Source organism: Pelmatolapia mariae, linkage group LG12 (genome assembly GCF_036321145.2).
Source record: "Pelmatolapia mariae isolate MD_Pm_ZW linkage group LG12, Pm_UMD_F_2, whole genome shotgun sequence".
NCBI lineage: Eukaryota > Metazoa > Chordata > Actinopteri > Cichliformes > Cichlidae > Pelmatolapia > Pelmatolapia mariae.
In genome coordinates this window covers 37802637-37814958 of record NC_086237.1, presented here as the reverse complement: position 1 = coordinate 37814958, position 12322 = coordinate 37802637, and the positions used below count along the sequence as shown (strand labels likewise).

The 12322-nt window shown below is 41.7% G+C and overlaps 1 protein-coding gene across 1 annotated transcript in view; it reads right to left on the bottom strand.

The window, feature by feature from the left end:
• LOC134638931 (ADAMTS-like protein 2) overlaps nt 1-12322 on the bottom strand; it is a 33628-nt gene that overhangs the window by 9305 nt on the left and 12001 nt on the right. The window contains exons 3-11 of the mRNA XM_063489892.1: nt 9798-9940; nt 7407-7482; nt 7051-7153; nt 5538-5683; nt 4527-4650; nt 4244-4324; nt 3955-4130; nt 2241-2541; nt 145-490 (exon numbers count right to left, since the gene is read on the bottom strand). Coding sequence (XP_063345962.1) covers nt 145-490; nt 2241-2541; nt 3955-4130; nt 4244-4324; nt 4527-4650; nt 5538-5683; nt 7051-7153; nt 7407-7482; nt 9798-9940 — 1496 coding nt within the window. The remainder of the gene's footprint in view (nt 1-144; nt 491-2240; nt 2542-3954; nt 4131-4243; nt 4325-4526; nt 4651-5537; nt 5684-7050; nt 7154-7406; nt 7483-9797; nt 9941-12322) is intronic.

The following is a 12322-nucleotide window of genomic DNA, read 5'->3' as shown; positions in this document are numbered from 1 at the left end:
ACTTTCAGTCCAGACTTCATCCGATTTGACATGAAATGTCTTTATGTGAGCCCAAACCTGAACCTGTGAACAACGGGCTTCTGCTCTGCATCATCTTAAAACTCATATGTGATGCTGATGTCCTTCATGCTCTTTTTACATTACCTGGTTCTGTTGGAGCGGTTGGAAGTCCTCCCACTGCTCGGCACCGTCCTGTTCTGGCTGTCTCCGCTGTCGTTGCGTTTCTGGCCCAGAGTAAACTCGAGTGTATCGTTTAGATCATCTCGCTCCAGGCTGCTCAGACCCACTTCTGCTGGTCCCACCTCAGAAGAGAACAAACTGTCTCCCTCGGTCAGCAGCTGGTTAGTCGAAATGTTGATAAGTAACTCATCTGCACCAATTCGGCCGTCCATCAGGACCCTCCAGATGAGGTTTGGGGAATCGGGTGGTGTATCCAGGCCCCCACCATCAGTAACAGGTTTGGCAGTGCTGTCTATTTGGCTGCTGTTACCTTCACACAAAGTCAACAAATTCAGCTCTGCTTATGATGGCAGTCATTACAAGTTATCTGAATAAAGGATTTCATAAAAGTATATTTAAAAAAAAATCAGGAAACACTAAAATTACCAATAAAATCTGTGATTTTCTGGAATCTGGAGAAATCTCTGCATGGAAAGGACAAGGCTGAAAACATGTAAGGGTGTCAAACACAAGTCCCGGGGCCCAAAATTGGGACCAGAAAACCTCTAATCCAGCCCATTGGATGGCTTTGGAAAATGTGAGAGAGGACATGCTCTTTGGACTTTAAACTGTATTTTTCTATTTATTTTTGTAGGTATTTTTATTTTTTTACTTTTATAGCTTTTCCTAATAATAAAGACCTCAACCATGGCCACCATGTATGTCTGTGCTTTACCCTGTTACTAGTTACAGAGAGCTGTGCTGGCAGATTTCTTTTATTTACTAAAGCAGAATCTTTTAACATGTAGAGAAAGTGAGACATACTATTTAAAATTTCACTTCTTTGTCTTACATTGAGATATCTCACTGAGTAAACGTGGTTACATTTCTGTATACTGACAGGAAGGTGAGTTTCAGCCCACATAAGATCAAAGTGTGCTGCTGTAACAAATGGCCGTTTGAGTAGCTGTAGCTCAGGCAGTAGAGCTGTTCATCTGCTAATCGGAAGGTTGGAGTTTTGATCCCTGGCTGCTCCAGTCTACATGCCAAATATTCATGGGTAAGATGCTAACCCAAAGTTGCTCTCTGGCACACCCACCGGAGTACGACTGTGTGTGAATGAATGTGTGTAAAGTTTAGATAATCGAGATTTTATTTTTGAGTTATGTTTCATGTATTTTCATCATATGTAATTACATTATTGAAATTTTTTGCACTGACTGAAAGGCCTTGCACTTACTCTAAATGTTCTTAGCTTCCAAATGCTCATTAAGTTACTTTTGTAATGACATGCTATAGCAGTCAAAGCCCAAAGAAGTTTCGCAAAGTCTGAAATACAACTGTATTAAAATGACAGTACCAACACTTGCTTCTCCTGAATAAGAGGTACAGAGACAACCTAATGAGGATTTTTGGAGGATTTCTGTACTGGCTCACATGTACAAGCAGTGTATTTAAAATCCTGAATGACTTTGTAAAAACTCAGTGAGTAAAAACAGAGAGTGAAAACACGAACGAGCTATTTTCAGTCAGAGCGCAGCATCTTGTCCGTAGTATGATGTCGACTGGAGTAAAAAGTGTACGGCGAGCCTTTCACCACCGCCGCCTCTCCCTGGAGCAGTGGTGTAATGGCCTCAGCAGTCAGCTGAATGAGCTGAGAGCCCTCAGGAAGTGCCATTACTGCTCATGTTTGTGATGCTGCCTTTCTTAAAAGAAGAAAACGCCACAAAACTCTGAATTTTTCATCTGCTGCTGATTCTTTTTATCTAGCCGTATCATGAATAATACAGAGTTGCAAAGGGCCATCTTACACACATCCAGAATAAGGCAGTAAGATGGAGGGTGGTGTTAAAAATCTGACCTATGTGCTACCTTGCTTGGGAGCCATCATCTGCCTTACAGTCATCTTATATCAGAACTTATTTTTTATATTGCTTTATATGCCCTGAGATACACTTCCAGGAGGTATAAAGGTAAAGGAATTTTTTTCTACTAAAAACGTGCATGTAAATGCATTGTGTTCTGCTGTATTGTACGTATTAAAGTAATAGTTTATAGAGAACTTGTCACATAATCTCTACCTGTAAACTTTGGGGTAGCTACTCCATCTTCACAGTCGATGGCTGCTGTCTCCTCATACACCTCGTTGGTCTCTTTGCCCTTCTGCCCATCTGTACCTTCTGTCTCCACCTGGCCCCCAGGAGCCACCTGGTCACAGATGCTGCCATTGGGGGCCAGTAGACCACTCACTTCTACAGACACCTCTCCGGCTGAGGTGTCTGACCCGGTGTAGACAGGAGGAGGAGGAACGGGTGGCAGGGAGTCTCGGAGGACTGTGTATTCGTAGGTGATGTAAGGTGTGCGGCCATTTTGGTTCCACACCTGTCAGATGAGGAGAGTAAATCGAAGATGTTTATGGAGTCAAAAAACAAAAACTATAATTAGACCAACTCAAGGTGGTCTCAAAGATAGACTCAAACATTCAGCCAGAAAATGTTCGGTTCAATTCAGTTTTTTTATATAACTGTTGCCTCGAGGATGAATGTGTTGTCAGTCTCCCCTGCTACGGTGAAAAAAAAAACATGCCGTCAGTCTGAATCAGCGGGACCTTTAGCCCGTAGCTAGCTAATAAAAAGAGGCCATGACAACAAATATCCCTACATTTCTATCATAAAAAGGTTTTTGTGAAATATTGTGTAACGATGTTTAATGAGGAATTAATTTGTGATATATACAGTCAGTCTATACAGTCATGTGAACAAGAAAGTTTTCATATATTCTCAGTTTTCAGTTTGATCCGACTGTTTGTGCAGCTTTTCGGCTGTCCAGCATCTCTCTGCATAGCCATCTCCTCGGTCCCAGCGACCTCCCAATAAAAGAAGAGCCTAATTAGCCGATCAACCCAAGCTGCTCTGCCAGCCTCCGGACACCCCCTGAACCCACTGCACCACGACTCCTGTGCAGCAGAACTGCAGACCACACCTCCACCACAACAACATTGATTCATTATGTTTTGTGTGTGATTGTCTATGCTCAGCTCTCTTAAGGTCCCGTCAAAGACACGAGGTCTGTACTGGGCCATTGCGAAACATTGATTCTTTTCTTTTTCAGCCATTCTGTTGTAGACTTGGCGTTGTACATGAGATCATTGTTATGCTGCATGACCTAGTTTTGGCTTTAGCTGTCGGACAGATGGCCTCATTTCTGACTGTCATGGGCAAGTTCATGGGCAACTCAATGCAAGATGCCCAGGTCCTGAGGCCACAAATCCCAAATTATGACCCCCTCCACCACCATGCTTACGGTTGGTATGAGGTGTTTGTTCTGGTATGCTGTATATGCTTTTCTTCAAATCTGGCTCTTTGCAGTATGGCCAAACTTCTCCACTTTAGCCTCCAAATTGTTCCAGAAGTATTGTGGTTCATTCATAAGAGACTTGACGAACCTAAGCCGTGTTGCAATTTTTCCTTTAGAGAGGTTTGGGCTCACATATGCTCTTGCATATTCGAAAATTTTCATCTTAAAATTGCTAACTGGTCACCGATTGAACCAACACAATAAATGCTCACAATGAAAATTCATAGTTCTTTTGTGCGCAGGTTTGAAATTCATAGGTGTTGTCTGTGCACATCTACACTTTCCAAGGTGAAAGCATCGATTTCATTTTGGTTTTTTACGGATGAAGCCATAGTACTTTAACTTTGCACCATGGCAGCAGCGTGGTTTCCACAAGCTATAAACAAAAAGACTTAAATCATGGAATTCAAGAGTAAGGGAGGATAGGATAATGTGTACCAGAATATTGATGGGTTGGTCAATGGGGCCTTTGGCAACAATGTACTCGATACCAGTCTCATACACGTCCATAGGTCGGCGGTATTTGAAGACGGTGCCTGCTGCATGGAAATTCTGTGGACTGTCCACCTTGTAGTCACCGTTAAAGAAGAAGTTTCCTGCCTGATCAGTCACAGCTTTAGGGGGGAAAAAGCAGAATTAAGAGAACTTTAAAATAGTTCTTTGCTCTTTTTTTTTTTTTTACACACTGCAATAATATTTGTATGTGTGTGTTTGGGGGGGTATGTACCGAGAACATCAGCCAATTTCTTCCTCTCGATGATCTGTATGTCCCAGGAGCCTTCAGGGATTTGAGTTATAAAAGAGTAACCTACATGACAGCAGAGAGAAAGTCATCAGCAACATGGCATGCTCTTTGTTTATTTATTGATTTGATCAACAGTAATGATAGATCGGTCAGTTTTTAATTCAGTGTCTGGTCCTGTCCTAGTTATTTAGGCCATGCTACACTGTAATAGTAGTTACAGTGTAGTTTGTGAACATGCATTGGGTAACTGAACTGCGAGGTTTACCCAGAGTCGAGGGTCCTCGACGGAAGTTTCCCGTGACTCGGCTGCAGCTGCTGCCGTCACCCTGACAGACACCACACTTATCCAAAGTGTTGGAGGAGAACAGTACCCCATCACATCCAATTGGCTGAGCAGCAAGGCAAGATGCGGGAGTACAGAAGACAAAGAATCATACTAAAGATCAGATAATAATTAACTGGCTTAATACCACAATCGTTTTGGGAAGGTTATTCAAAAGAATTTACTCTGCACAAGAGTAACATGTGTACAAATGATACCACTGAAAGATTTAGCTTCTTCATTGCTTCCTTACTTCTTCATGTTTTGTTTTATCTACACATTGTAACTCTTGGGGATTTTCCAATTATTGTCTTAAGGAGAAAAAAACATAGTTCTTCATGCTGCATTGAAGGTGTCTGTATCTTTATTGTACTGCGTCTAAACAGTGTTTCAAAGCAATGCAAAACCTGTACTTCCTGAAGTGTCCACTTGAGCCTGGCTCCAAATCCCCACAGATTCACATCTTAACATACCTAACTTTGGCTATGTGATTAGCACATTTACAGTCTGAAACAAAATACAGTTTCGGTCTCTATAGCTAATTTCCGCCCTGTTCTCTTCCGCTTATCCAGTGCAGGGTCACGAGGGCGGTAGGAACTATCCACGCTGCCATAGAACGAGAGGCAGGGTACACCCTGTCAATTTAACCTAACCCCACCTACATGCTTTTGGACTGTGGGAGGAGGCCAGAGTACGCAGAGAGAACCGACACAAACATGGGGAAATATGTAACCTCCACACAGAAAGGCCATGAACCCAGTACTCTCTTGGTGTAATGTTCATTATAGAGTGCAGAAACCAACAACTGACGTGATGCTACATCCCTTATATACAGTCAGTCGACAGACATGTTTTGCAGTGTGGCTCGGCAATAAATACAAATAATGTTGTGTTAAATTTGATTGGGAGGCATTAGCATTTAGTGATGCCAAATTAATAAGAAGCTGGACTCACCTCACACTTACCGTCCACGCAGACGCCGCGGTAGCTGCTGTACTTGCAGGACGTGCCGTCTCGTGCCGTCACCATCAGCTGCCTCTGGCCGTCGGTCGTGGTGCAGTGGAGGTCACAGGGATTGCTGGAGATATGAACGTAGTCATCTGGAGACAAATGGTAGATGTTTTTCTCTGTTTTATAACCACTTAAATTCGCAAGGTCAGACTGCATACTGCATATTCCTAATAACTTCTGGCAATGTTATACAATTATTCTTTAGCCACAACTGTTCATTTCTTTACTACTGTACTGGTACAAATATATGCTGGTATATACCAGTATGATGTATATAAATAATATACAACTATTTCAATTATAGTTTCATTATGAGGACTCAAAGCAACATCAACTCTCACTGGTTTTGTAATCTGATGAATCTAAGTAATACTTTTACTCCTTTTTTCTCAGGTTTGGTTTCCATTAATCAATAATAATAAAAAACAAATTGGATTCTTTAACTAATCCTCAACAATTAGTCATGAATTTATCTGCCATCATACTGTTCTTATACCATTATATCCTGGTTTCAAGTTGTCATGTTTCCTGTTTTATTTTGAAACATCTCAAACTGTTTTCCTTCTTGTTAATTTTGCTTCTACTTCCCAAGACTGCCTCAGTCCTGCTGTAGTAAGTCTGAGACTGTCTATCGTGTTACCCTCTGTTCCAATAAATTAGGCCGTGCCTGTTAGATCCTACAAGGCCATTATAAAAGTAGCTTTTTTGAAGGAAATGCTAAAGCATCTCAAATGTGCATTATTTTTAAACACCACCAGAGGGCGATAGCTCAAGTTGCAAAAACACTACTGGTCCTATAGGAGTCTTTAGGAAAACGGCCCTTTGCTGGTGTTTCTTTAAACACTTTCCTGCTAAGTTTATGGGCTCAGTCACTCATTTCAGGTCATATGAATAAAACATCAAGTCCATTTTATAAATCTTGGTCATTCTAAGTTTCAATATGCTCCACCCATAAATCACATCCAGGTTCAAAACACCAGAATGACAACTGCGGTAATGTCACGTCTTTTTCAGTGTCTGCTGGTCCCACCTCAGCTACAGTAACTGATGTGAGTTGGACTGCTCTTTCAGGAGCATTTTCATGGCTGGTGTGATGAATTTTCAGATGTGCTGCAGTTTCAGTGAAGAAATTCTGTGATTTTGTTTATTTAAATGCTTCGTAGCACTAATTGGCCAGTGTCTGTGTAACGCTCCCATACAGTCTATGAATGCACTAACTAAGATAGCATTGACTAATGCCTTAGCACTTGACCTGGTCATCCGCTATCAGCACATTAAAAGCAAAGAGGCCAAGTCCATCTTTTATATGCAGTTAAAACCACTTTATCAGAAGATATACAAAGTTTGTTATTTTGGGTTCTGGTTGTGTTGAAGACTAGCAGGTCATAGAGAAGAATTCCCTCATCACTGCACTATTTAAAGAGAGGCTGTCAAGGTTTTTTATTGGTGTTATTACCGGGATATAGAGGTTTCCACTGATAGTTCCTCCCATTATAAAGTTGTGAGTTAAAGGACCAACACTGCTCCTCTCTGAAGCTCCTCCCAGTGGGAGGACATTCCTGCAGAGCAGAGACACAACACAGACCATTTAAACAGGTTTGTTTCACACTTGTTAATATGTGGTTTTACGGTATGCTACACAAATAAATTCTTGTTAAGCCTTTATTTGTGCAGAGGTGGTTTCTGAGAGTACACTGTTGGGAACTCCACCCAGCTCCATGACAGCCATCCTGTTCAGTCAGCCAGTCAAATCCACCGTGTTTGTTTTAATAAAGGTGTGACACAAAAATGAACTGGAAGTGTGTGACTCACTTTGGTGTTGCAGAGATGATATTTCTTAGCAGTTCCCGTACAGGTCATGTTGTCCTTCCCAGCAGCAGCTTTCTTTCTTTGGACCGAAAACAAACATTCAATGAAAAAGACAAGGCAATAAAAATCATACTGAGTAGAAAACACAGTAGAAATATATCAGCATTGTTCATGTCTGTTAGCTAAGCATAAAAAACAGTTTACCCACAACTTATCACTCTACTGAGTGATATACCTACTATATAGTCTCTACAACTGAGAGACTATATAGTAGGTAGCATTGAAACTGTTGACTGTCAGGTCCTACTCAGTATGAGTATTTAACATACACTTCATTGGGTACACCTTGCTGAAAAAGAGATTTTGCCCCATATTGACATGATGGCATCAAAGAATAGCTTCATATTTGTTGGCAGTAAATCCAAGATGTGAATGTTTCATTCCGCCACATCTCAAATGTGCTCTATTGGAGTGAGATCTGGTGACTCTGGAAGTCATTTGAGTACAGTAAGCACATTCTCCTGTTCAGGAAAGCAGTTTGAGATGATTTGAGCTTTGTGACATGGCAAGTTATTCTGCTGGAAGCAGGGATCAGAAGATGGGCACACTGTGGTCACAAAAGGATGGACAGAGTCAGCAACGATATTCAGACTATAAGAGTTTAAATGATTCTTAGTTGATATTAAGGGGAACAAAATATCCCCCACATAACTGAACCACCACTAGAAATCTGACTTACTACTAACAACAAGGCAGGATGGTTGATGGTTCTGTGTTGGTTATGCCAAATTCTCACCCAAGCGCTCGAAAAAGTGAACGTTTCTCTAGTTTCCTGTTGTTAGCTGACAGGAGTGGCACCTGGTGTGGTCTTCTGCTGCTGTGGCTCATCTGCTTCAAGGTACAACAAGTGTGCATTCAGAGATGCTCTTCTTCACAGCTTTGTTGTGTTGAGTTATTGTTGCCTTTCTATCACTTCAAAGCAGTCTGGCCATTCGCCTCTCACCTCTGGCATGAAGGAGGCATTTTCAGCCAGAAGTTATAGTTTCTGTTTCCTCTTCTCAAATTTCCTACATTTTACTGTGAGCTCATTGAATTAGATTACATGCACAACTGGCACACATTACTATTAATGTTTCTGCATGAATATGTACTTTAATGATTTCCTGTTACTGCCATTAAAACACGAGAGTCTAAAAATAAGTTGATCTGCATCTTTGCTTCATGTGCATCTTTGCTGATTTGATGAAAGCCCAATTAGGATTGGAGTTTCATCAAGTCAGCAAAGATGCACAGAAAAGAAGATCAGACACCAGCTAGGGAGGAATAGAAAAACAAACGCAACAACATTGTCATCCCCTATGTAGCCGGTGTATCAGAAAAACTCAGGCGAGTCTTCTCCAAGCACGACATCCCAGTGCATTTTAGACCCAGCAACACACTCACACAAAAACTGGTTCATCCCAAAGACAAAACTCCTAAACACAAACTTAATAATGTAGTGTATGCTGTACAGTGTAGCGAGGAATACTCAGACCTCTACATTGGAGAGACCGAACAGCCACTTCATAAACGCATGGAACAACATAAAAGAGCCACCTCCACGGGACAAGACTCAGCGGTCCATCTGCATCTTAAGGATAAAGGTCACTCTTTCGAGGATGTCGATGTTCACATTTTGGACAGAGAAGACAGATGGTTTGAAAGAGGAGTGAAAGAAGCCATTTATGTCCACTGTGAGCGACCATCTTTGAACAGAGGCGGTGGCTTACGACACCAACTGTCTGCCATCTATAATCCAGTTTTGAGATCCCTTCCCAGACGCCTTAACGCCCACTCACACCCTGGGCCATCTGACCTCAGGAAATCACATGATACGGGTGGGGCTAGGTTTCACAATGAGCTCACCCGAAACCTTGGCTGATTGTGACCCACACCCGTTTTCACACCTTGGCTCACGTGATTAGGTAGAGGATCATTAGGGGTCCATTGTTCCTCTTGAGGGGGCACTCCCACAGGGCTTAAATCTGGGACTGTCCACCATTTGACCCTAGAACTGAACAAGCTTCTCAGATGAGAGGTGAAACGTCTTCAAGCAACTTAAAGAAGTCCAGACGCTTTTCTTTCCAAGCTCCTTAGACCAGTCAGCTTTACAGTCACAAAGAGCACCTTATAGGACAGTCTGCCTACAAAGAAAAATCAACTGGAGCTCACAGTAGAAAAATTTGGAAGTTTATTGGAGGCAAGTAATTTTCCCCTCTGCAGTGATCTTAGGCCAAATCCCACTTTAACCGCTGACTGTATGTAAAATACAAGACACGAACAGTATTGAACAGGGTTGGAGATGTGTCCACTTCTGGGATATTTTAGCTTGTCGTCTGGTGCAGACTGACTGACCTCTGTTTGAGGCAGTGACGCTCCTGTGACATCACTCCTCCTCCACAGGTACGAGTGCATGCTGTCCACTTGGCCCATTCCCCCCACCAGTATGTGGTCACCTCGAGCTGCTCCTCCAGACTGTTGGAGGCCACTCCATCCTCCTACACACACACACACACACACACACACACACACACACACACACACACACACACACAAACTTTACTACACATAAAAATAAACAAACACTGCTAAACCAGCCAATGTAGTAGTGGCTTAGTTTTGTGTTAATACTCTTAAAGATGCCATATGGTTTTTATTTTAAAAACTGTTTTATAAAGCAGCTGGCCGAGGTCTTCCTCAGTGCCATTTGGGTTCCTCTCCAGCGAACCAAAGATGGATTGTAGCCTTGATGAGCTTGGCCTAGCAGGAGAATAACCTCGTCTCCCATTTACTACTATATACTCATATCTTCTCTAACTGTAAACTTTCGAATTTGTAAATATTTGATCAAAGTTTCTTTGCAGCACTGGAAGTCACATTATCAGGTTTATTTAAAACATGCAAATTTCAATCCATGAAAGGGGGCATTTCATTTGTTGCATTTAGATCAGAATTGCAAATTCCCGATTGTACTCTAAAACTGACATGATCAAGTAAACTTCACTGTAGGCTAATGGGCTAATAATTTGCTAAACCTTATGATATTCTGGGCATCTGCCACTAGTGCTAGCACTCGCTGTGGAATATTGACACAAGCAAAAGTGGCAGAAAAAACAGAAGCAGCATTAGCAGCTGTCATAGCGTTGATGCTAGTGGTACAAAAACAGAGTTAGCACAACAGCGTGCGTCACAGTCGAGCAGAATCACGCTAAATGATCGTCAGAGTGTTTTGTGCTGAGGCTTCGGCTCGTGAAGACGTTCAGCGTTTCACACATTCCTGATGTGCACCAGCAGCATTAACTGAGGCCGGTGGCTGTGTCGCCTTTTATTCAGACAGATTTATCAGAGTGACCGCTGGAATGTGCACTGAGCTCCTTGAAAAGGTGTGAGATGGAGCAGCTGTGGGAGAGAGAGAGGGAGAGAGACACTGGAAATACCAGACACTCAGCGTAAGTGAGAGAGAATGGGAGATGGGCAAGAGTAGAGTAGAGGGAGCTGAGAAGAGTCATTGATCGGTGGGCTGACGGATCAGTTTTACGGCCGATCATCAAACTGCTTAAATTACTGAGTATTTGGTATTTTAGACTTTTATGTCTTTTAGTTTCAGCTCAGTTGGTTTAAATTGATTTATTTTGCCTTGTTGGTGCATTCTGTCACTCTTTACTTTTTGCTCTCAGAGAAGGAAGTGATATTTCTCAGTCTGCCCATCCTATTAAGATCAATTTAGTTTTAACATGGCATTTTACATTACGCTACCTCTGACACCAGGCTTGTTTAATGTGACTACTCATGACTGATAGCAATGGTTCATGCACAGTGGATCTGAGCCTACATTAACTTAACTGGTTATAAAAAATGTTTTCAGTGGCTTTCAGTTTAAACACAATGTCATGGTTTTACTTTTAGTTGTTTTATTTCTGGGGAGGAATATTGTTTATCAGAAATCAGATCATTCAAAATGTCAGAGTTCGTAATTAATTTTTAAAAGCCCAATATCATATTTTAAAGGCTAATTATATGTTCTTACTAATGTAGGGTTTTTTTAGGAGTTGCAAAAAGCTCATACTGGAATGAAAAGCGTAAGCTTTGTTCCATAATGAATTATTTCAAATATGAAGTAAACGCCATAGATGGACCTAGCCACTGTGGTCATTTTGAAGCCTCTTTCACGGTTGCTATGTTGTTTCTTGGAGCCCAAAGTTACCATATTTGGACAGAGGCTGGAGTTGTCAGTTCACCCCAGAAAGCTTGATTAACAAGCTGTATTAAAAATTAGGAGAAACTTACTGGACAGTCTTTACCATACAGCATGTCATGTTTAGTGACTCTTATTAGAGGAGGTTAGGCTACAGCTGCCTGTCCCAATCAAAGCCGTAATCTCAAGATTTAGATTTTTTTTTAATTCACCCCTGTATATTTTTTATTAAGCTAAAAGTCATCGAGATCAAAGCTGTTCTTTGTACCTGACTGTAAACATGCATTTCAGTGCTGCAAAGATTTTCATTTTAACATGGACATCTACAGCGACTGATTTGCATTTGAGCCACCCTCAAGTGGCCACTGGAGGTAATGCAGTTTTTGACACTTCTACATCGGCTTAATTTCTGCCCATGAGGTTTCTACTTTGTATAAACATAAATTCGCCAACTAAGGCTATGTCCACACGTACACGGGTATTTTTGAAAACGGAGATTTTCCGTTTTCGTTTTAAAAAATAATCCCGTCCACACGTAAAGGCAGAAATGAAGGAAAACGCTGCTAGGAACATGCCAAAGCAGCAGGTGGCGCTATATTCCTAACCGTGTAGAAATGTTGGCCAATCAGAAGTCTAGAAGCCTCGGTGGGAAATAGTAAACAAAGCTGGGGCGTAGAAGCAGAAC